This window comes from Gigantopelta aegis, chromosome 1, assembly GCF_016097555.1.
Source record: "Gigantopelta aegis isolate Gae_Host chromosome 1, Gae_host_genome, whole genome shotgun sequence".
In the NCBI taxonomy this organism is placed as follows: domain Eukaryota; kingdom Metazoa; phylum Mollusca; class Gastropoda; order Neomphalida; family Peltospiridae; genus Gigantopelta; species Gigantopelta aegis.
Genome location: NC_054699.1, coordinates 44,929,595 through 44,954,209, shown reverse-complemented (window position 1 = coordinate 44,954,209; position 24,615 = coordinate 44,929,595). Strand labels below are relative to the sequence as shown.

At 39.5% G+C, this 24,615-nt stretch overlaps 2 protein-coding genes across 4 annotated transcripts; one reads left to right on the top strand and one right to left on the bottom strand.

Moving 5' to 3' along the window:
- The first annotated feature begins 6,885 nt into the window (after positions 1-6,885).
- LOC121375697 lies at positions 6,886-22,924 on the top strand. 3 transcript variants are annotated; one of them, XR_005958349.1, is made up of 3 exons: positions 13,279-14,799; positions 20,808-20,894; positions 22,580-22,716. XR_005958349.1 is itself a non-coding variant. In XM_041503297.1 (2 exons), the coding sequence occupies exons 1-2, from the start codon at positions 7,028-7,030 to the stop codon at positions 22,922-22,924; spliced, it is 435 nt and encodes a 144-aa protein (XP_041359231.1). In that variant the 5' UTR covers positions 6,886-7,027. The 3 variants fall into 3 exon arrangements, 2 of the variants coding, with proteins under 2 accessions (XP_041359231.1, XP_041359225.1); XM_041503297.1 differs by lacking the exons at positions 13,279-14,799; positions 20,808-20,894 and adding an exon at positions 6,886-7,117 and having other exon boundaries at positions 22,580-22,924; XM_041503291.1 differs by lacking the exon at positions 20,808-20,894 and having other exon boundaries at positions 22,580-22,924.
- LOC121375690 lies at positions 16,130-22,710 on the bottom strand. The gene is made up of 2 exons (XM_041503278.1): positions 22,573-22,710; positions 16,130-19,185 (listed from the first exon to the last, which is right to left on the bottom strand). Exons 1-2 carry the CDS (start codon positions 22,587-22,589, stop codon positions 18,732-18,734), a joined length of 471 nt encoding a protein of 156 aa, XP_041359212.1. The 5' UTR covers positions 22,590-22,710; the 3' UTR covers positions 16,130-18,731.
- Positions 22,925-24,615: the final 1,691 nt, after the last annotated feature.

Sequence of the window (24,615 nt, the reverse complement as noted above, 5' to 3'; positions counted from 1 at the left end):
ATCCGGAAGTTTCACCGCGCAAGTAGTCTGCTGTTTGACTGTGATTATTTCATGGCAGACAGCTATGAAGTGGCAACTGTTTGACTGAAGTGACAGGGGATAGCATGTAGTTTGTAAACATGTGTAACTTGTTGACATTGAAGACTTGTTTGTGGTAATTCCGGCCCATGCAAAAGTAGTGCTTTTTGTGTAAAATGGGTGTACTCCGGCCTGGTTTAGAGGGTGTGTCTGTTTAAACCAATATGCTGGGAGAAAGAGCTGGACAACAGGGGTTGTCCTTTTCAGGGTATGTGTCCCCCATGCAGGCAAAGGTACATACAAAACTTCACGGGCCTGCTGATATTAATAAAAATGTTATAGCCACTAAGGCTATATAGAAACATATAGCGAAATTAATTGTGGTCTGAGGCCTGATATAGTTCACACATTACACCGGTTAAATGCTTGATTCTGATGAAAGTATTATAACCAGAGAGGTGAAATTACACAGACTGATTGTGCATACCACAAGGAATATGAAAACTAATTTATTTATTTTCTAAATATTTTATTAAATTAAAAAAACATTTTTTTTGAATTTATTAAAAATTAAAATTAAAATTTTCAACTTTTAAATTTCAGTATCCTCCAAAATAGCATAAAATGACCTCTGATGTTACTACAGGTTGTTGCAATATTTTTTAACAGTTTTGAGCTAATAATGTGGTAAAAAAGAGCAAAAGTTGGATTTTGTTAGTCAATATTGAGATTTTAATTTTTTTTACATATTGAATTTTAATGAGTTTCTCAATTATTGCAATTGGACAGAAGATCTAAATATAATGAATATATCACTACTAAATGTAATTAAACACTTTAAATAAATAGTATACAGTTTTTAACAAGATTAAGTACTCTAATAATACATTTCACCTACATTTATGTAAATTACACACTTCAGTCATTTTTCAAAAATGGTCTTTTATCCTTAGAAAATCTAATAGGCTAATATTCTATGCTGTCTGAATGTATTTATTGTGTTCAGTAATCAGATGCTGGTATACTTGTCAAGTTTATTGCAGAAAATGTGCCAAAAAGGTTAACATTTGGCTTGTAATACATATGGCAGAATAATCCATAATGCATATTCAGTGGTCATTACTACAAACATCCTTCCAATCAAGAAATACTACACTGAGGTATCCCAGACACTGGCACGTGACTACACTTGTTAACAGTTATCACTGGAAACTGAAAAATATGGTGCAAGTACCTCTTGGTAGTATTTATATCAGCATTTTGTGACAAAATCTTCATTTTCAAAGTTGTTGTCAACAAAAAAAATATTATGGTGTATACCTAAGTAATATCTGTAGGGCATATTCATATTAATATGCATTTATATGGACTGTTTTGTCTTTTACAAAGTGGCTACATGTCTAATACAGTAAATGAAGTAGATTAAGTAAATACAGCAGGTCAAAATTGAATATGAGGCCTATCATGTCTAATTTTCCCTGAAATTAGTGTGTAAACATTTGTTGCAAATGGCCCCAATTTTGTGACTTTCACCATCCCTCTGACACATTTCTAATAATGTATCATGAATTCAGTCACCATATCTTTACTAAGCCTCCACTTATCATATCTAAAATGCAAAATTTTACAGTTTTAGATTTTTTTGTTTTTCAAAATTTAAATTTAAGTTTAATATTTCATTAACAATGAAGTAAAATCTAATGATTGATTTTTTTTCCTTTAAATATTTCAAAATCTTTCCAAGACAACACTGTGCAGATAGAACATATGTAGAAGAAAAAATAGCTGCTCATTGTATGAAGAAATTCCAAAATTTGATAAAGTTATTACATTTTGAAGTTGGTGTCCCTCAAGTTTCCATTGCTAAAATTGGCCATGGCAAGGCACTGTGGTAGGTGTTTTAACACAGCCTCTGTATACTCTCAGTACTACCCACAGGCCCTACGGACATCTCTTGGTGGACTTGAAACCGACCACGCCCGAACATTGGCGCCTTCGACCTAATGGTTTAGAGACGGGGCCGTCCGAATGGTATAAAAGCACAAACGTAACCGCAAATGTCTCAGAAGAGTTTCAACCACCATCAGAGAAAGAGCTCTACGCGCAAATCATGCAAAGAAACGCATTCAAGAGAAAACTACCAGGCATACCCGCCTACGAAAGTGACGACGAAGAAGAAGATCAGGTAGAGCGCTATCTGAAAAAAGTCAAGAGGACGCAGTCTTGCGATACGTGTGGTCTGGTCTTTAAAGACGGGAATGACTTGCAGCGACATCTGCGATTTAAAACGTGCGAGGAGGAAAATGAAGAAGAGGAACCGTCGTCCGATCTGGAAAACGAAGGCGTACGTCTGATGATCGAGCGTGAATTATTCGACATCAATCGTGATTATATCGAAATCAGGAGGAAACGCTACGAAAAAAAAACCCTGTCCCAAGATGCCATCGAAAAAAACATGAAGACTTTACAATGGATTTATTTAAAGACACGTACTCTCGCTTCCTGACCTATATGCATCACTTTGACAAAGGTCCCAACACGAGAAAAATTCTACAGTCTGTGAATCCGAAAAGAGATCTGAGACCTCAGATTCGTTCTAAATTAAATCAGTATCGTTCGTGGATCGGTGAATATTTGGACGAACTAGACGACGACGATACTGATGGCTATGATACTGATGATGAAGACGAAGATGAAGAGAAATAAACACTAATATTATTCACATGTCGCCCCTTAGGGCCTCGTGATGTAACCCAATGTGTGTCCATTTTATATGTGTGTAATTTGTCATTTAGAAATAATTCCAATCTCTAAAAATCACTTTATTATAAACCCTTGGATTGGTTAAATTCGTATCACGTGATGATAAAAACTGGCATTCATAGCACCATGAATCTCAGTTTAGCACTATTTTTGGCTATATAGCCGGAACTACTTTATGAATTATGTCAACAAAGGAATCCCCGAGGAATTTCCTCGAGATTCTATTTTTAGACATCAAACAGTAATCGTCTGCCGTCAAACTTGTAAACATCTAAAAATCTTCACATATAAATTATACCATACAAAATAGGTCGCTTCAGACATTTTTTATTAAAGGTTAAAAGTTATTGAAATTACTTACGTTACATGTTTATAGTGAATTCAAAATCCCACAGCTAAAAATCTATTTTGTCGATCCAAAAAAAGTGTATAATTCCAATAGAATTTGGTCTTTTACAAAAGCGATTTCAAAAACAAAATTCAGTCAGTTCATGCCAACCATTAGAAGTAACGCGCATTCAACGGCATTGTAGTATGACGTACACGGTACACAACACATAGCCACTGCGATCCAATCTTTAAACGACTCGGGTTTTGAAACTAGGCATATCATGTACATGTCGGGACACAGGAACGAAGCTTTAATTCGAAGCTACAACAGAAACATCAGCATGGCACTGTCAAATGTCACGAATACTTGTGTCGCACCACTTGAAGTCACACATGCCAAAACCATCCTGTGTTGCCACTTCCACAATTACAAGGCCAGTAAACACAGAAACTCGCGACACACCTGTTTCATCCATTTCCGGAAACATTGAAACCACTTTCTCCATGTCAAATCTATCAACACATGGAATTTTCACGCACTCAAATATTTTATAACTGTAATTTCAACGTCGTAATTGGTAAATCTGGACAGTAATCAAAAAATGGCGCCCATCCACAGTTCGTAGTTAAATATTCATACACCAACCGCTTCACATATAAATTATACCATACAAAATAGATCGCTTCAGACATTTTTATTACAGGTTAAAAGTTATTAAAATTACTTACGTTATATGTTTCTAGTGAATTCAAAATGTTTCTACTTGGTATTGATATTTAATGCAAAAAATTAATATGAATTGTATTAATGATTGTAACATTGTCATTCTCTCATTCGGCTATTGACGGAAAAAGCCGAAACTACCATAGGCATTCCGCTAATGTTGAGTATGAATTTCGTGTTAATAAAATAGTAAATAGTTGGAAAATAGAGTTCACTTTTTATTTTAAAGAGGTTTACATTAATGACATGGTTATGTGTTTGGAATTATAACTTTAGTATGAATGGCTTCGCGCTAACGCGCTACGCCATTCATACAGTGTGTAAAGCGGTTTTGCGTTTCATACTAGCATAAAACTCAAAAAATTTCACGTTCAATTCTTAAATAAAATGAAAAATGTGTGTTTTACTTCATGACTAGATTTAAGAGTAGCCCATGAAGAAGTGGCGACAGCGGGTTTCCTCTCAAAATCTGTGTGGTCCTTAACCATATGTCTGACGCCATATAACCGTAAATAAAATGTGTTGAGTGCGTCGTTAAATAAAAATGTTTTTCTTTCTTTCTTTCATGACTAGATTTGTGATTGGATGTCAGTCTCTACCGCTACATTATAGTAGCAAGGGATCTATGCACATGACGGCACATACCACGGCCCTTGTCATACCAGTTGCACTGTTTGAATATAGCCTATTGGACCACCGACGGGGATCGATCCTAGATCGACCACTGTATTTATCCATTTGGTAAAAATTTATATTAAATGGTCAGGGCTAGTGGTCTAGAGAAGTACTCTGTGCAGTTATTTCCCTTGATCATAAGTTAGTTTGGAGTGTTGAGTTGCAATTCACGAGTTCTTTTTTCAAAGCAATGGGCTGGGGTGTTACACACACATTCCTTTCTTTTATTAATCACTTCTGCTTTTAAAGCAATGTGTTACACATTCCCTTCTTCACCTACCGATTAAGACGTCTACACATTCCTTTCTTTTATTAATCATGTTTGTTTTGAAAGTAATGGGTTGGGGTGTTACACATTCCTTCTCCCCCCACCGATTAAGGCGTCTACACATTCCTTTCTTTTATTAATCATGTTTGTTTTGAAAGTAATGGGTTGGGGTGTTACACATTCCTTCTCCCCCCACCGATTAAGGCATCTATACATTCCTTTGTTAATGTTTGTAATGGGCTGGGGTGTTACGCACATTTCTTTCTTCCCCTACTGGCCACCGAATAAGAGTATGTACTTTCCCCACTGTATGTCTTTGAAACATATCGGAAATTAAGGTCTTGATTTGTATAGTAACATATGTTTTCGTTTAAACTCGACTTTGTAAGCTTCATTGCGTCGTTAAACATTTCCTGGTAGCTTCAAGGGTATCATATTTCCGCCAGTCAGCCGCAGCGTAGTAAGAAAGTAATACTTGGAAGCGACCCGAGTGTTTCTCATTATGTATCTTTAGCAGACGATATTGTTTCTGTATTTTAAGAGATACATCTGTGGAAAGTGATTAATGTTGAACTAAAGTTTCAAACTATGTGGTTATATTTATTTTTCCGTACCTCTATCCCATTAAGGTTTAAACGCGCGCGCGCGCGCGTGCGCGCACACACACACACACACACACACACACACACACACACACACACGCCACTTATCTATGGTCATCTAGGACAGTGGGAATAGTGTATCATCAAATAAATCTCCAATGTCTTTGTTCTAAAAATATTTCCTAAAATATGTCCTAAAATGCAAAATGGCATGTTTTCATCAGCAGACACACATTCATACATAATATTGACTTATCTGTACAATACGCACCACACGCTATCCAATGATATACTACATGTCCATGTCCTAAAGAAAAAACACCTCTCACATTGATGCTATAATTCTATTTTGGGTACTGACCTTGAATAACGTTAAAATGACCTTGACCTTCATTAGAAAAAATGGAACCATATTTTTTTTTGTAATCTATATTCAGGAGTGGGAATTGATGAACTGTAAAAAAAGAGTAAATCTAGTGGGGTCCCGGAAATTCTTGAAATCCTAGTTTACAATCTGTGCCATCTGACACATTTTGGAGGAAAGGACGATTAAAATGCGAGGAAACGCAATGTTCCATGAGAGGAAAACAGCTGATCCGAGGAGAATTCCCACCCCTGCTACATACTATAACAATTACAATCACGGATGGTTAAAAAAATTAACATTCAAGTCCCACGGAATTACATATGCCCCTACACTACCAGCCTCACTACTATTTGTTTTACACTGTGCCGCCCCCACAGGTATCCCCAAACAATAAAAAAAAAAAAAAAAAGGTTTTATTTAACGACGCACTCAACACATTTTATTTACGGTTATATGGCGTCAGACATATGGTTAAGGACCACACATATTTTTAGAGGAAACCCGCTGCCGCCACTACATGGGCTACCCTTTCCGATTAGCCGCAAGGGATCTTTTATTTGCGCTTCCCACAGGCAGGATAGCACAAACCATGGCCTTTGTTGAACCAGTTATGGATCACTGGTCGGTGCAAGTGGTTTACACCTACCTACTGAGCCTTGCGGAGCACTCACTCAGGGTTTGGAGTTGGTATCTGGATTAAAAATCCCATGCCTCGACTGGGATCCGAACTTAGTACCTACCAGCCTGTAGACTGATGGCCTAACCACGACGCCACCGAAGCCGGTCCCCAAACAATAACGTCAGATATGTTATAGTAACGTTATGTAACAAAGAGTACTCTTTATATATGTAACTATAGTATTTGTGTTAGGGGTTTCCGCCTCTGGTGTGTAGACAGGTATCCCCAAAGAGGCCCGTAGCCAGGATTTTAAGGGTCACCGTCCACCCTCCACCCCCCAATTGGCTACGGGCCTGCCAAATAATATTAGGGGTTTCTGTTGGGGGGGGGGGGGGTGCCTGTGTGTGTGTGTGTGTGTGTGTGTGTGTGTGTGTGTGTGAAATCACCACTACAATATATTCATAAACGTGTGTGTATAAAATGTTTAATGTGTTAAATGTAATATAAGATCCAAACCTTTTCCCCGGGATATCCAATTTGGGAAGCTTCTGGCTCGTACGTGAGGGCGGTGGGCTTATGCCCCTACTAGTCCGGGGCATCGGATTCCGAAGACCTGGCAGCATGGGAGGTCGCGGACCTGGCGGCATGGGAGGTCGAGGACATGGCTGCATGGGAGGTCGAGGACCTGGCGGCATGGGCGGTCGAGGACCTGGCGGCATGGAAGACCGAGGACCTGGCGGCAAAATTCGGGGTAAACTGCCGAGATTTTCTTTGCGTCTTGTATGTCGACTCTTAAATGGCATTTTATTTTTTTTAATGACTTTCAAATTATTGCTTTAACAATAAGTGATTTACGTAACGGTATACGTAAATGACGTCATATAAACGACTGCTACGTTACACCATAGCAACGCGTTTAGTATTGTAAATATAGTTAGTTCATCAAGACAAACGGTTCGGCCCGTTTTTTGTAGTTATTATTTTGACATTAAAATTTAATTGTGTGAAGAGGCGGATCCAAGGGGAGGGGGCGCCCCCAAATTTTTCAACTGCCCTCAAAATGTTCAAGTGCCCTCTTTCTTGGTATAAAATTATTTTGCACGTAAGCATTTTTAGCTGCATGAAGTTAAGTTGTGCGTTTATGCGCAAGCTTACAGATATGTGTCTGTGTTACTGAGTTTCAATGGGGTTCACCACATTGGCTAACGCGAGTAATGCAGGCGCGGATGCATTTTTTTCTGAAAGGTGTGTGTGTGTGTGGGGGGGGGGGGGGGCAAGTGTGATGACTGATCTCTCCTTTTACACAGAACAGTTAATATAATCACGTTTCCCCTTAAAGTTTATGGTCGGTACTGCAATGAGCGCCGTAAAGTTCCGTGATCAAAGTTGCATAATGATCGCTTAATAGCTTTTGCTTTGAAATTGTATAATTTTTCAAAATTACTAATGAACAATATCCTCTGCCATTTTTATGTATATCTGCCCTACCTAGACAGCTGTCTCTAGAATAGTTTCTTTTACAGCTACAATCTACAAATGCCGTATCGTTGTTGTTGTTTGTTTTTTTTTTTTTTTGTTTGTTAGTTGTTGTTGGGTTTTTTGGGTTGTTTTTTTTTTAATGTCAAACTGCCCTACCTAGAACGAGCCGTCCCTAGAATAGTTCCAGTTAAAATTTTAATTTTCAAGTGCTCCTTTGTATCGTTTTTATGTATAACTGCCCAACCTAGACCGAGCCGTCCCTAGAATAGTGCCTTTTAAAGTTTTAATTTACAAATGCTTACAAGTGCCCTTTGTATCGGTGGGGTTGAATTTTTTTTTTTTTTTTTTTTTTCATAGGCTATATCTGCCCTACCTAGACAGATCCGTCCCTAGAATAGTGCCCTTTAAAGAAAAGTTATCAACGTCAAATTACAATGAAATATTATAAGACTCCATCATATGCGGTCATGTGAGATAGACAAAGTACACCAGAGGTGGTGAAAATTTCATCCTGGGACGAGGCTTGAAAAATGGCCGAAGCATAGCTTTTTTTTTTATTAAGTAAAATGCAGTCAGTCAATGCTATTTTAAATGAAATGGGAGAGGTGGGGTGGTGGGTGCTGATAATAATAATAATAATGATAATAATAAAAAAAATTAAATCTGGTAAATTAAATGATTTGGTTGTAATCTTTCAAGTTATATTTTAAAGCAAATTAAAGTCAATAAATAGTTTTCGCAGGAAGCTGCCATTGTACAACTTTGAGCCTGCACCTCTTCTTTCATTCAGTTTATGTTTGCGCTTACATCGAATGAAGGTCGAAACCTGCTGTCCTGACACACACGTCTATATACTCAGCTATCTGGGTTATTTCTCCAATATGCAGTGGGAACTTAATACAGTAAACTCTCTATATGTCAAACTCCGTTTCTCAAACGTCACCCTATCTCAAAGCAAGAAGTGGGTCCGAACCGTTTCTCTATATAAACATGTAAGAGTTTGTATGCTTATCTCAAACTTTGACATAAATATACACGTTATGTCAAATGACTTATGTGGTCCCATATGACATATTTACTATATATTTTGTATATTTTTGTCGAAGTTGAAAACGTATTTTCCGTAAATTAAAATAATTATTATTTAATAAAATTATTTCTATAAATGCAGTAAACCAAGCCAATGGCCTCCTTTTAATTTATTATGTTGGTGTTCGATTATTAGAGGCCAGTGGATTAACTTGTTGTTATTGCCAAGTACGCCTGAATCATGCCAGAACGCACACTGGAGTTCAAAGGTGTCTTGGTGGCAAAAAGAGCAAGGAACGATTAACAGCCCTTGTTTGCAGTAACCAGACCAGAACCGATAAGTTGCCGCTACTGATAATTGGGAAGTCAAGATGTTTTAAACATGTGAAATCCTTGCCATGCGATATCGAATAACACAACTGCCTGGATACTGATTGGTGTTTGGCTCTGGACCAAAAATTTAAACGACTGTGACGGAATATGCTCTTAATTTTGTTTTCGCCTGTGGCGATATTAATTGTTTTAGAGGGCCGTGTGCAGTTCCAATATGCACTTAAGCCAGTAGTTACGTAATACCTCCGCGAGTACGGTTTTTACAACCATGATTTGGTGACTAGGCATCAGCAAGTCTAGGCTCGTAAGACAAAATATGCCGGCGTGGTCGCTGTGGAAAATTCACATGATACGTGAGGTGCCGCGATGTACCCCCAGGCGATATTCGGGATTTATGATAAATAGCTAGGGTTTTTAGAGATATCGGGGAGAAACATAGGAAGGCTGCAGGGGAAAAGGACGTCGTCCACTGAACGAAATATATAAGTTCAGTCCGGGCGTGGTAAATATATTTTTCTGCTACCTTGATGTGTTTGATGTGACTTTAAATATTTTAATACTGTATTATACCAATATTATTTAGACGGTGCTGCCGGTAATCTGACGCAGTAGACTGTAGGCTCACTGATCTAAATAATTATTAAAGCTTAGCCAGTCATCCTAGAGGATCTAGGTAAACTGTAGGTTATTGTCTTTATTGTGATAGGTACTAATATTAAGTCTGTATTACAAGGTTACTGAACGAGTAGTAAGGGTTAATTAAAAATTAACCAGTTAGGAATAGAGTTGTAATTCCTTTATTAATTAAGTTCCCCTGGCAGCGTTTCTCAATTATCACACGTTACTGAATGAGTAGTAAGGGTTAATTAAAAATTAACCAGTTAGGAATAGAGTTGTAATTCCTTTATTAATTAAGTTCCCCTGGCAGCGTTTCTCAATTATCACACATGTGGGTGTTGTGTCACGGTGAAGTGAGCAGCTTATTGTGTAAACTAGACACCTAGAGATTAATTAAGTGATCAGTTCTGGGTTGTTATTATTTGTTGTTGTTAATTAACTACTGCGTCAGTACATTTGTCAGCGTAGGTTAATACAGATTCCAAAGTGTATTGTTTTGTTGTGTTTTCTAGTGAACTAAACGTGCTATATTACATATACTTTATATAAGATCGTATCTCTGATCATACCTAGACGAGCCAGCGGGTATAACTGCCTGTTACAGAGAGATCTAATAGATATACAGTTGACCGATTCCATATGCTATAGCCTCTATTAGAAACATACTTATCTGCCCTTGGTTTTCATCGTGCTAAGCTTAGCCACTAAATTATTTCCGGCGCGTTACGCTCCATTCGCTTGCAACAAAGGCCCTTTGTTACTGAATTGTGGAGTAGTTGTCGACTTGTTCTTTTATTTTTTGACGTTAATAAAGTTTTCTATTACTATTATTGTTCGTCATATTGTGTGCAATCTCCTTTTACAGAAAAGAAAATGTACAATGTGTTTTGGCTGTGTATCTCTGTGTGTGCGTGCGTGTGTGTGTGTGTGTGTGCATACATTCCCCCGCCTTGCCACCTTCATACACCACTGGTATATGTACATAGATAAAAAAAAGTCAAATGTGCGTGTTAGTTTGGGTTATGTTTTTGGTTGTGCGTGTGTACTGGTGTGTGGGCTTGTTTTGTAGGCTATTGTTTATTTGGGGGCAGATTTATCATGCAAGACTAACATAAATATGTTCACACAGATATTTTGATGTAAACGAAACAAGTACTATTACTATAGGTAGATGTTTTTAGGTTAAACTATATATTTAGCGGTTATTACAGCATAATTTACACTATATAATGCAATGTATATAGGCCTAATCAATTTACAGCAAACGAAATATTTAGTCAAACAGGCGTATGTGCAGGAAATTGTGTAACTGTCCAGTGGTGTTTTTAGGGGAGGAGTCGGGTCATGCGTCCTCAGAAATACACTGAAAAAAACAACAACATAATATAGCACGTGGTGAAGGCGACTGTTCTGAGTGAATGAGTGAAAGCTTTTACACGTGTGTATATACCACGAAGGTTTCACGCACGCCTGTCACGGGCTTAATCTCTGACTTTCGCCAGTGACTAAGTCCGGGCCAGGAGGGGGGAGGGGTAAGTTTAAGGTGGGCAGAATTTGGAATAAAAAATTTAGTGGTAGGTCAAAAGACCTAAGTCCTAAAATCCTAACGACATTCTACACTTCTACACATGTCTGGACTAAGAATTTAAATCCAAAGATTTTTGGACTGCTCGGCCTAAAAGGTTTTAAGGTGATTTGAGCAATTGAAAATTTTTAAAGTCCAACTAAACCCAAAAAAGGAGGACTCATGGCGAAGTGATGGACTGTTCAGGCCTGAAGTTGGGGAGTCCTTCAGTCAACATGGCGATGTTTCTGTTGATGGCTCCTGGATAGATGTCCCGCAGTACCATCTTCAAGATGCGGTGGATGGTTGCGTTGGGCATCGATGGCATCAGGAGTCCCTGCCTGTACAGTCCGTCCTGCTGTGCCGTCATGTAGAGTTGGTCCGAGTGAAGGGCTCCTTGTACCTGGTACTTCCCTTGTCCAGTTGGAAGTTGGCGCCAATGATCTTCTCTCCAAGGGCCCTTGATTAGAGCGCTATCGGTAAAGTCGCCGTAGACTGCTCCTCGGTATTTAGCTGGCAGCTTGTCGCAGACGAGAGTCCAATCGAGTTGGTCGGATGTCTTTAGTATGGTGGCCGCAGACACCTTCCTCCTCTTGGACTCCCGCTGGACCGCCGCTGGAACCGCAACAACTTCCGGAGGCGCTGATGAGCTGGCTGGGGGGTCACTAATGACCACATGTCCCGTCTCCATCTGCGTTGGTACGTCTACAGGAGGGACCGCCACTGTCAGTGGAGCTGACAGCTTTGGCCCCCCCTGGGCCGCTCCTGGCAAGTAGCTGGGGGCGACAACGCAGAATGAACCGCCCCCGGGTTTGGATCACCCTGCACCGCCCCTGTCGGTCTCGTCCTCCGTTTCGGAAAAGGAGGGGCCGCCCCTGGCGGTTGAGCCGCCAAGTTAGGTCCCCCCTGGGTAGTCTTAGGTCGCCTCCTCCGTCTTCTGCTAGGTGAGCGTCGCTTCTTGTCCACGCCATAGATTAGCGTGACAGTCGCTGAGTCGCCGTCGTGTTCTATGCGATACTTGGACAAAGGCCCAAGCGTACGCAACACAGCCCCTAGGGTTGGGTGGGGGTGGAGGGTAGAAATCACCACGTTCTCGGAATACAACCGCATCGTTCGAGTCAGAAGAAAAAGCCCCGACTGTTCTGATCGGAATATTACCTATAGTCCGTCCCATCCTCCAAAAATGTTTTTGTAAATAATTTAAGTTTGGTTTGACGTAAAAATAAAAATAAACGTTTTTTTGGAAATAACAAAAATATACTATTTTTGTGTGCAATTTAGAAAACAGGCTCAGAAATAAATAACTTGTAAATTCCATAGTATGAAAAAATGCGTTCCCCGTGGAACGCAGGCCAGTACGCACGTGTGTGTGTGCGCATACGCACCCCCTATAGTCTGTCGAGGTCCGTCCGTGGATGTGTACAAAAAATAATAATAGTCCGACGATGTGACAAATTTACTTCCCAGAATGCAGGAAAATGCATCTCCTGCTTTCTAGATTAAAAAAAATTTCCCTGCTTTCTAGATTAAACAAAATATCCCTCTAATAACTCCGGCCCTTAGGGTCGTCGATTACGCCGCACCCACCCACCCACCCCATATAAATTTCTGCGTACGGGCCTGCCGCACTATAAACATGTTTCTATTATCTATTACAACGGTGTTACTGTCACACACAATTCATTAAAACTGCAGGTGTGTTTGTATGTTTAAATGAAATTATGATAATTGATGGGAGGCGAGATTGCAGCTTTGACGCAAAAACACCCAAAAAAAATTCCATGCAAGAAAACCAAAACAATCAGGGTGTGTGACAGCTCGCTAGATTCATCTCCTATATTTAACACATGATCAGTTATAACAAAACGCTATTTCATCAACTTAATTTTAACCGGTATCATTCTTTTATTTTTAAAGCATAGATGCCAGGGATTGGCATGCATAAATCTCAGCTGAAGATTCACAGACAAATGTGACCATCGTTTTTCCAGCTGTAGTTTTGCTCCCGTTGTTGGAAGCTCCCTTTTTCGTAAATATTCCTGCAACCTAACCTTTGTAATCTTTTTTGGAGGCACATATTCATCGCTGATCCAGGAATTTATATCATGATCGTCCATGTCTGTTCAAACCGGAACGCGCCAGAAGTAGAGAGTGGTTAGGGGACGTAACTCTGCCTATTTTTTTTTTCGAATTCCTAATAGAGGCTATAGATAATTTCAAAAGTACTTCATAGCTGTGGAATTGTTGAGTTGGTCGTTCAGATCTTCCAGAATCACCGACTACTATCTGCATGAAGAACTAATGGAATCTTTGAAATATTCGGGTGAGACGTAGCTCCGTGGTACTGCGCTCGTCTGATACGCGATCGATCTAGGATCGAGTCCCGTCGGTGAGCCCGTTGGGCTATTTCTCGTTCTAGCCAGATGACATTAATCTCAATTAAAGATATATTATCACACCCTCACCTCGGCTATATTCGTGCGTATATCGAATTGAGATTCAACAACGCTTTCCATGGGATACAAGCTAGCTGCCTAGTCTGATAACATTATTATTAGTAGGTTAGAGGAAACCCGCTACCGCCGCATAGGTTACTCCACTCTTTCTTGTTTTTAAATGGCGGGACGTACGTACCAAGGGATCTTTTATATGCACTTTTCCACAGACAGGAAAGCACATATAACAGCCTTTGACCAGTTGTGGTGCACTAGTTGGAATGAGAAAAAACAACAACAATCAGTTAAATAGATCTACCGAGGTGGTTCGACCCTGTGACGGGAGCACCCCTGCCGAGCATTTAACTGACCGACCTAAATTCCGCCCATTTCCCAAATTGGTTGTGCCCGACTTTTTTTTGTCACAAGTGAAACCCCGTTCATGAATACCGACCCTTATTACAGCCAAACAGTTTACACTCTTGATGAAAAACCAAATGTAATTTTAAAAATAACTCCTTGGCTATCACTAAACTCAAGAAGCCTTCAAACATGAATCTAAAGTTTGTTTTATTTAACGACACCACTAGAGCACACTGATTTATTAATCATCGGCTATTGGATGTCAAATATATCGTCATTTTGAGTCATAAAAGAAACCCGATACATTTTTCCATTAGTAGCAAGGGATCTTTTATATGCACCATCCCACAAACAGGATAGCACATACCACGGCCTTTGATATACCAGTCGTGGTGCACTGGATGGAACGAGAAATAGATCAATGAGCCCACAGACAAGTATCGATCGTAGACCGACCGCGCATCAGACGTGCACTTTAAAACTGGGCTACGTTCCGCCCCAACACGGATTATGCAAAACCAACAGGCGAACTCTATCGCGACAGTATACACAAAGGAGGTCACTGGATACTGCTACCGTATGGTGATTTCTGGAACAGTCCCAAGAATTAAAGTAAACCGTTATTCCTGAGTAATGTATTATTAATGACAAAAATGCAAAACAGATTATAAATAAGTATTGATATCATTTTAAAGGGTGCATACTACCAAATGAAATCCCATACACGACAATTGTAACATGTGTGGCTAAAACGCCTAACTGTAGCGTACCAACCGACATAAATGCCACAAATATAAAAACTACACCCCTCACACTTAAAGTGAATCAGAAAAAAAAAAAAGGGTAATTTTGCCATGAAACTTAAAATGTAACAACCTATCTGGAAAACTATATATTGGACCGATAGGAAAACCAATAGTCCATTCTGGTTGAACCGAAGACAGGACAGACAGACAGAAGGACGGAGATTATACCCAAGTCCCCTCTGATTGGACCTGAAGGGGACTAATAAAGAGACAGGACAGACAGACAGATATTATACCTAAGTCCCCTCTGATTGGACCGGAAGGGGACTACTAAAGAGACAGGACAGACAGACGGAAGGATCGAGATTATACCTAAGTCCCCTCTGATTGGACCGGAAGGAGACTACTAAAGAGACAGGACAGACAGACAGAAGGACGGAGATTATACCTCAGTCCCCTCTGATTGGACCGGAAGGGGACTAATAAAGAGACAGGACAGACAGACAGAAGGACGGAGATTATACCTCAGTCCCCTCTGATTGGACCGGAAGGGGACTAATAAAGAGACAGGACAGACAGACAGATATTATACCTAAGTCCCCTCTGATTGGACCGGAAGGGGACTACTAAAGCGACAGGACAGACAGACAGAAGGACGGAGATTACTGTAAACCGTGAAAAAAATGCGTGCGTATAAATTTCGCGTCGTTCGCGTGCAACCTTATGTCGCAAAATTAATACACACGCACTATTTTCCAGTCTGAGGTGTACTTAAAGTAATTTGTTTTGTTTTAAAATATTTTATTGAGAATAAATTCACAAAAAGATTCACTCAACAGGCACAGCCTATACACGAGCTCTCCTTGATAGCGACTAATCGTTAATTGTTTTATGTAACTTCAATCGATGGCGACTAATCGTTTGTTTTATCTACCAAAGGGTGTTAACAGTTAACAACTGAAGCTGTGAGTTGTGATTCTAATACAGGTGAGGTGGGTAGGGCCTAATCCCCTCTATAGTCTCTGTACCAGGCACAACTCCCGCCCCGGAAGTGGTCACTGGCGAAGTCAGAGGCTAGATCCGGGGCGGGCGTGCCTGAACCCTTGTGGATAGGGGCACGTTAATAGAGTTGCCCGTTGCCCAGGCACAATTGCTTGATGTAGGATAACGGAATATTGATTTACAGACAGTAACTTTATAACAATTACAGTGAGCTGTTTTGAGCTGTCAACGGTCGTTCGCGAAATTTACACATCGCGAACATGCGCTAAGGTATACATTCGCGAAAAAAACACGTCGCAATATTAATACGGTTTACAGTATACCCAAGTCCCCTCTGATTGGACTGGAAGGGGACTACTAAAGAGACAGGACAGACAGACAGACAGAAGGACGGTTATTATACATAAGTCCCCTCTGATTGGACCGGTAGGGGACTACTAAAGAGACAGGACAGACAGACAGACAGAAGGACGGTTATTATACATAAGTCCCCTCTAATTGGACCGGTAGGGGACTACTAAAGAGACAGGACAGACAGACAGACAGAAGGACGGTTATTATACATAAGTCCCCTCTGATTGGACCGGTAGGGGACTACTAAAGAGACAGGACAGACAGACAGACAGAAGGACGGTTATTATACATAAGTCCCCTCTGATTGGACCGGTAGGGGACTAATAAAGAGACAGGTCAGACAGACAGAAGGACAGATATTATACCAAAATCCCCTCTGATTGGACCGAAAGGGGACTACTAAAGAGACAGGTCAGACAGACAGACAGAAGGACGGATATTTTACCTAAGTCCCATCTGACTGGACCGGTAGGGGACTAATAAAGAAACAAGTCCGACAGACAGAAGGATGTATATTATACCTAAGTCCCATCTGATTGGACCGGTAGAGGACTAATAAAGAGACAGGACAGACAGACAGAAGGACGGAGATTATACCTGATTGGACCGCAAGGGGACTAATAAAAAGACAGGACAGACAGACAGAAGGACGGATATTATACCTAAGTCCCCTCTGATTGGACCGGAAGGGGACTAATAAAGAGACAGGTCAGACGGACAGAAGGACGGAGATTATACCTAAGTCCCCTCCGACTGGACCGGTAGGAGACTAATAAAGAGACAGGACAGACAGACAGAAGGACGGATATTTTACCTAAGTCCCCTCCGACTGGACCGGTAGGGGACTAATAAAGAGACAGGTCAGACGGACAGAAGGACGGAGATTATACCTAAGTCCCCTCCGACTGGACCGATAGGGGACTAATAAAGAGACAGGACAGACATACAGAAGGACGGAGATTATACCTAAGTCCCCTCTGACTGGACCGGAAGGGGACTAATAAAGAGACAGGACAGACAGACAGAAGGACGGATATTTTACCTAAGTCCCATCCGACTGGACCGGTAGGGGACTAATAAAGAGACAGGTCAGACGGACAGAAGGACGGAGATTATACCCAAGTCCCCTCTGACTGGACCGGAAGGGGACTAATAAAGAGACAGGACAGACGGACAGAAGGACGGATATTTTACCTAAGTCCCCTCCGACTGGACCGGTAGGGGACTAATAAAGAGACAGGTCAGACGGACAGAAGGACGGATATTATACCCAAGTCCCCTCTGACTGGACCGGAAGGGGACTAATAAAGAGACAGGTCAGACGGACAGAAGGACGGAGATTATACCTATGTCCCCTCCGAATGGACCAGTAGGGGACTAATAAAGAGACAGGTCAGACGGACAGAAGGACGGAGATTATACCTAAGTCCCCTCTGACTGGACCGGAAGGGGACTAATAAAGAGACAGGTCAGACAAACAGAAGGACGGATATTTTACCTAAGTCCCCTCTGATTGGACCGGAAGGGGACTACTAAAGAGACAGGACAGACGGACAGAGAGCAAACCTACAGTCCCCTCCGGTTGGACTGGTAGGGGATTAATAGACTAATATACAAGATGAAGATATTACTGTGATTTGAAATGGAGTTGGAGCAGAATATGAAGAACTAGCAAGCAGTTGACAGACATTCGATGTGTTCTTGTGTAAAAGAAAATACTATGATAAATGGGGCATAATGACAAAGTCGTGAAATTTTAGTAGATATCCAATATTATAGTATGTCACATGGTCAAACACAGGTGACAAATGAGTAGTGAATCCCAAAAAACCCATTCTGTTACCAGTTAGTTTTGTGTTCAGGACATATTAGGTCTTCTAAAAACCATAATGTAGTAGAGTTGTGTAGCGATATTACAGTATGATGCTGCATGTCATGTGATCCAGTAGATCATAATCTGTAATCTGATATATAATACATGCCACTGATGCATGTGTGGGCATTTTGATGAGCAAAAATAGGAGGTTATCTCTTATAGCCTTACGTCAATTACAAAAAAATTACATTGTTTATGGTACTCTCAAACACAGGTGACAGTATGGATCCCCATTTTTTCACTGTTACCATATGTATCCCATGGCCTAGTAGGTATACCTGTTTTCTATGTTATATGTTAAGTCATTATCTATTATAGTGCATAATTATGTAGATTAGTTGACCTTTGAATTCTCCCACTGCATAGTAATTCAGTTCCTATGCACAATTCAGTAATGTTTGACCCCACTGGCTGTTTGATAAATAATTCATTTTCTATATGTACAATTTAGTAAATTACTTTTGCCCGTTCATTGTTTTTGTTATCTCAGTTCCTATAGTCTCAGTTTAATAGGTTATTTTACCAATAATCACAGGTGATTGTTTGATAATAATGTTAACTAGTTTCTAATACATGAACCAGCTGAAGGCTTTCGACAATGTTTCGTCCTCGATGGACCTGTACATCTTGTATGCATTTGGTTCCAGCCTCACGACGTCATCGAGATAACGGATGCGCGAGCGCTTGCCATTTATCTTTATGCCGTGGTGCAAGGCTTGTCTGTTGAGGGTTCCTCCCTTCACGGTGAACACCCACATGGTCTTGTGTTCTATGTCGGCCTCGCCCACAGAACTGAAGCGGAGATAGTCTATCACACAGCCGAGTTGAGACTCAATGGCGTCCTTTACGTCCTCGGGGCTTGCAGTCACCCTGCTTAAGGTGAAGCACAGAGCACCATTTATGGCAAGATTAGTGTTCATCCATATTGGTCGTAGTTTGGTGCTTTTCTTTCTTTCCACTTTTGTAATTTCTGGTTTTAGGCCAAGCACGACTGGTTTGCAAGGCCGTTCTAGGAAAGATCTGAAACGTAATTAAAAAACAAAAGTGCTATGAAATAAGTTGTATGTAAAGTAAATAAGTTTAAAGATAACTCTAGAGATGCAGCTTCAATATATAGCCACTAAGGTCTCACTACACAGATGTCATCTGCCATTGAAACCTATGTTAAATTGCCCAACTTCAAATGGAGATTGCCAATAGAATGGGTTCCTGATTGCACTAACAACATACACCATTGCAAACATACATTATATAAGCATTTATTTTCACTTCAAAATTGAGAACATTTCCGTCTCAGTTTTTTTGCTATATGACCGCATCTGGCTGTAATACCGGTCCGAAGAGGTGGTTCATTAACCGATTCACTCCAGCTGTCTTTTACGATATACACCCATGTCCCAAAAGGTCGATGCACAATATTACAAAATAGCACAGGCAAAGTACAGCCAGAAGGCTTACCATTAAACATACATATTGTTTTAATTCTTCACCATTTCCTAGAAGTGAATATGTGAGCCATAACTTGTGTCACATTTAGGAACTATAGTGGATCGTGATGAATGAACTCTCACCAGGAAGTGATCTGTTTAGTGAGACCTAAGGCTGTAGCACTTTTATTATCAGTAGACACATTGATGTTTTTATGCACCTTTGCCTGCCTGATGGCAACATGAACATACCATGACAAGGACAACCCACACCCATTTTACACAAAAAAGCACTACTTTTGCATGGGTTGAAATTACTTGAAACAAGTTACACCTGTTTACAACACTTTCAACAGAATCAAGCATTTAACCAGTGACTTAGTTACACATGTTTGCAAACTAGATGGTTTCCCCTGCCAACTTCAGTCCAGTGGTTGCCACATCAAAGCGGTCTACCATGAGATAATCACACAGTCAAACAGCAGACTACATGCGCAGATATATTTCTGGATTTTGGTCAACCAAATGGGAAGATAAGGCCTGGTGCAAATAAGAGGAATAATACTTGAAGCCAGTACTGGGGCACTGATAAAAATATGAGTGATGGAAATATATTATTCTTCTTGATATTATCTACATCCCAAACCTACAGACTAAACATGTTTCAAATTTCAGAAGAATCGGTGAACAACTAGCAGAATTATCAACATGAACATCTTCATAAACTGCACCAAATATCACTATTTTGCGTGACACACTTATAATTCATAAAAGATTATTACTAATATTAGTGTTTTCCTTTATAAAGCAATAGAATACAAATATTCATGATATAAATCACATACCTAACTTGAACAAATGTTTCGTTACCATGACAACAGCTATAAAGGGATATTTTGACAGTACATTCAGTTAAAATTATGAAATGAAGCCAAAATTCACTAAATTGCTTATTTCTAACATTTATGGATCGGTACTTCAGATTTGAGAAGATATAATAAAGAAAAAGGTTTTATTGGATAATACTGATCATAGACTACAACTCCCCAACATTACTAACCATCTTCTGTACACAACACTTGCACTTGTATCCTAAATTGCACCTGCTAAATGTGTCCCAACCATAACGGTACAGTTTCCAATCTGCATTATGCCTCCTGCATGCAATATTATGTGGCTATATGTCTTCATTTTAATTTCTCAGCTTTATTTCAGAGACCCAGCTTTTTCGAGATATTACTCGTAGAGCATACCGAAATCTACATGTCGCAATCATAACGAAATATGTCCCAACCATAACGGGTATGAGTTTAAAAGTTAATATATTTTATATGAATTTTAACATAATTATTTGATTTATATGCAAATACATTGGTTTCCTTTTCACGCAAACTGACTATATTTTAGTGTCATTCATATATATATATATATATATATATATATATATATATATATATATATATATATATATATATATGGGGGTTTTAATATTTGGTTCATATGGAGAAAGAAAAAAAACCTACTGTCACCACATAGGTTGCTCCTCAATATAAAGCATTAAAATTTAAAAAGCATATTACATATATTATTATTATTTATATGTATTTCAGTGTGTGTGTGTGTGTGTGTGTGTGGAGGTGTTTATAAAAACAATAACCCTATTGAATATGGTACTGTATTTACAAAACTTTGATATTTTAGTGAACATTTTAGGTCAACTATTGTTAAAATAGCAACAGATTCAAAATTGTAAGTAAAAACAATGCAACCCTTACTGCCCTCCTGTCTGGCATTGCATGTTTTTACTTACAAGTTTGAATCAGTTGCTATTTTAACAATATTTGATCTATGGGCCCAAAAGCACATATCCATATAGTAATGGGTGTTAAATACACAAGTTAAAATCCCCATAACTTTGAAAATAATTCCATACTCAATAGGGGTTATATTTCTTGTACAGATCTGTGAAAATGTCCTTCACAGGTCAATTTGAAAAGAGAGTCTGGCAACGTCCATAGTGTAAGGGGCATATGTAGCTAAAATAGGTCCTGTGGGAATTTCATGTTGATTTTTAGAACCAATGATATATATAAGCAGATTCAGAACAAACATGGTTCCATTTTTTTCTGATAAAATGAAGGTCATTTTGATGTCACCAAACGTCACCACTAAAAGATCTGTTCAATGTGCCAAGTGAAATAAGGTGTCACCGTATACTATTTGTAAAATAGTGACATGTAGCTTGGTAAAAGAAAGAAAACCATGTAAACTAAACTAAAACATGAATAAATATTTGTTTTGTTGTCGTTTAGGGCAGATATAGAAAATTGAAAGGGGGTGAAATATAACTACTAGATGTTATGTCATATTTGGTCAAATGTTCCGTGTAATTCAAACGAGAGGGTGGGGGTGGGGGGGGGGGGGTGGGGGCACACACCTTCCTGCTTCCTGAAATTCTTGAAATCCTCATTTAAAATCTGTGCCATCGGACACATTTTGCAGGAAGGACGATTAAAATGCGAGGAAATGCAATGTTCCACGAGAGGAAAACAGCTGATCCGAGGAGAATTCCCACCCATGCTAAATACTATAACAATTACAATCATGGATGGTTCCAAAAATTAACGTTCAAGTCCCACGGAATTACATATGCCCCTACACTACCAGCCGCACTACTATTTGTTTTACACACCCCCACAGGTATCCCCAAACAGTAATGTCAGATATGTTATAGTTATATAACAAAGAGTACTCTTTATATATGTAACTATAGTATTTGTATTAGGGGTTTCTGTGTGGGGGTACCCCCCCCCCCCCACACACACACACACTGGCTATGGGCCTGCCAAATAATATTAGGGTTTTTTGTTGGGGGGGGGGGGGGGGCCTGTGTGTGTGTGTTTGTGTGTGTGAGATCACCACTACAATATATTCATAAACGTGTGTGTATAAAATGTTTAATCTGTTAAATGTAATATACCTTTCAGATCCAAACATTTTCCCGAGGAGATCCAATTTGGGCAGCTTTTCACATGTACGTGGGGGGCAGTGAGCTTCCTGCTTGGCTTATGCCCCTACTAGTCCAGAGCATGGGAGTCCGAGGACTTGGCAGCATGGGATTCCGAGGACCTGGCGGCATGGGATTCCAGGGATCTGGCGACATGGGATTCCGAGGACCTGGCGGCATGGGATTCCGAGGACCTGGCAGCATGAGAGTCCGAGCCCTGGCGGCATGGGAGTTCGAGGACCTGGCAGCATGGGAGACCGAGGACCTGGCAGCATGGGAGACCGAGGACCTGGTGGCAAGATACGGGGTAGACTGCCCGCTTTAGGGAAGTCAAGATTGCCTTTCTCTCTTGCATGTCGACTCGATTTCGGCATCTTATTTCTATAAAATAAAAAATTTCAAACTATTCCTATAACTATAAATGATTTGTCATACGTAATGGTATATAGGCAGGTCAATATAGCGCCAAAATACCCCCACATAAAAAAAATTGCAACAAAACATTTTATTGTTATTTCTTGTACTTTCAGACATACTGAACAACATATTAAAAGTTGGACATAAATGGAGCGCAGGAAAGCAAAAAAAATCTGATGTTAAACAAAATAGCCGCCAGTGCCTTATTTTGCTATATTTCACTGTTTCCAATGCGTTACCTTGAGGTTTTAAATGTAACATTTGTGTTATGTACTTACGGTGATCTTAACGCTAAGATCGCTTCATGGAACGAGGCCCTGCATCAGTTAGCGTACTTGTCATGTGCACTTGACCTCATTTTCAACAGTTAAGCCACGCACATGACCAGGTGTCCTTTGCTGGACCAGGAATTCCTCATTAAAATTAATTTTAAAAAAACATGTCTTGCCCAATCAGTCAGGGGCCAACGACATAAAGGTTGTTTAGTTTAACTGACTGTTAATCTGCTGTTGGTGAAAAAAAAAAAAAAAAAAAAAAAATGACCTGCAGGTACATATGCAGGACATTGTACAGGGGTGGGGGCCTAGAGCCTAGACTGTGCTAAGCAAGAACAGTATTTTGTTTTTAATTCGCTTAAATCAGGGGCAGTTTAATTAACCCTACTCTCCACCCCCACCCACACACATTCTTGACCAAGCTGCAACATGTAAGGGCCAAATTTTAAGACTGTATTTTCTAGAAATTTGTAATGTTCATTAGGGCAATTCCACGCTAAAGTGGACATGGAGTGAAAAAATCAAATCATGTTATTCCTGATATATTAAGATTGTTTTTAATGTAAAATTGTCTGGAGAATCCAAATCTGGTAAGTAAAATATTGTAAAATAAATGGATGTGTTAGACTTTAACTATTTTATGAGGATACCGTCACACTAAAAATATGACACTTCCGTAATACACACTATGAATTTATGTACAGCAGCCATGTAATTGAAGGTAATATTCTTTTTATTAGTGTTTTTGTTTTACCACTAACAAAGTACTACACTTCATAATCCACTTTAATGAAAAACATTTTTTTTTTACATTTAGGGGAAATTAGAAAACATAGAATCAGTTTGTAATTCCGTTACCGAAAACAAACAAAAAGTTAGATTGTATTATTCATATATATTTAATCAAGGAATCAACTCATATTCTCTGAGTATATGTTAATGCACATAATCAGACACATTTACTTTCAAATTCATACATTATTAGTAAAATTATATAGCTGTAAACATATGTAATTCCGTTACCATAGGTTTGTAATTCCGTTACCGTCTTTGGTATATAGTGTCAAGAAACACTTTAATATAAACCTACATAGTACTAAAATGCTACACTCTTATCCATATGCACCAATACATCAAGTGATGTAACATTAGGAAGATATACAAAATCTTTTTTAAAAATCCATATGGTAATAGTACTAGTAGTGGCTCCAAATGCATTTGCGGAACACCCATATATAAATGTTATCCATTGACAATATAGAAATTAAGGAAATCTGATACACTTTAACCAAACAGTACTACTTCATTATGATGACTAAACTTC

Excerpts from the sequence above, each read along its gene's own strand:
- LOC121375697 (XM_041503291.1), top strand. The coding sequence starts at position 14,698 with ATGCAAAACCAACAGGCGAACTCTATCGCGACAGTATACACAAAGGAG. Across the intron at positions 14,800-22,579 it reads GAACAGTCCCAAGAATTAAA|ATCCAAACATTTTCCCGAGG; the intron begins GTAAACCGTTAT and ends TATACCTTTCAG.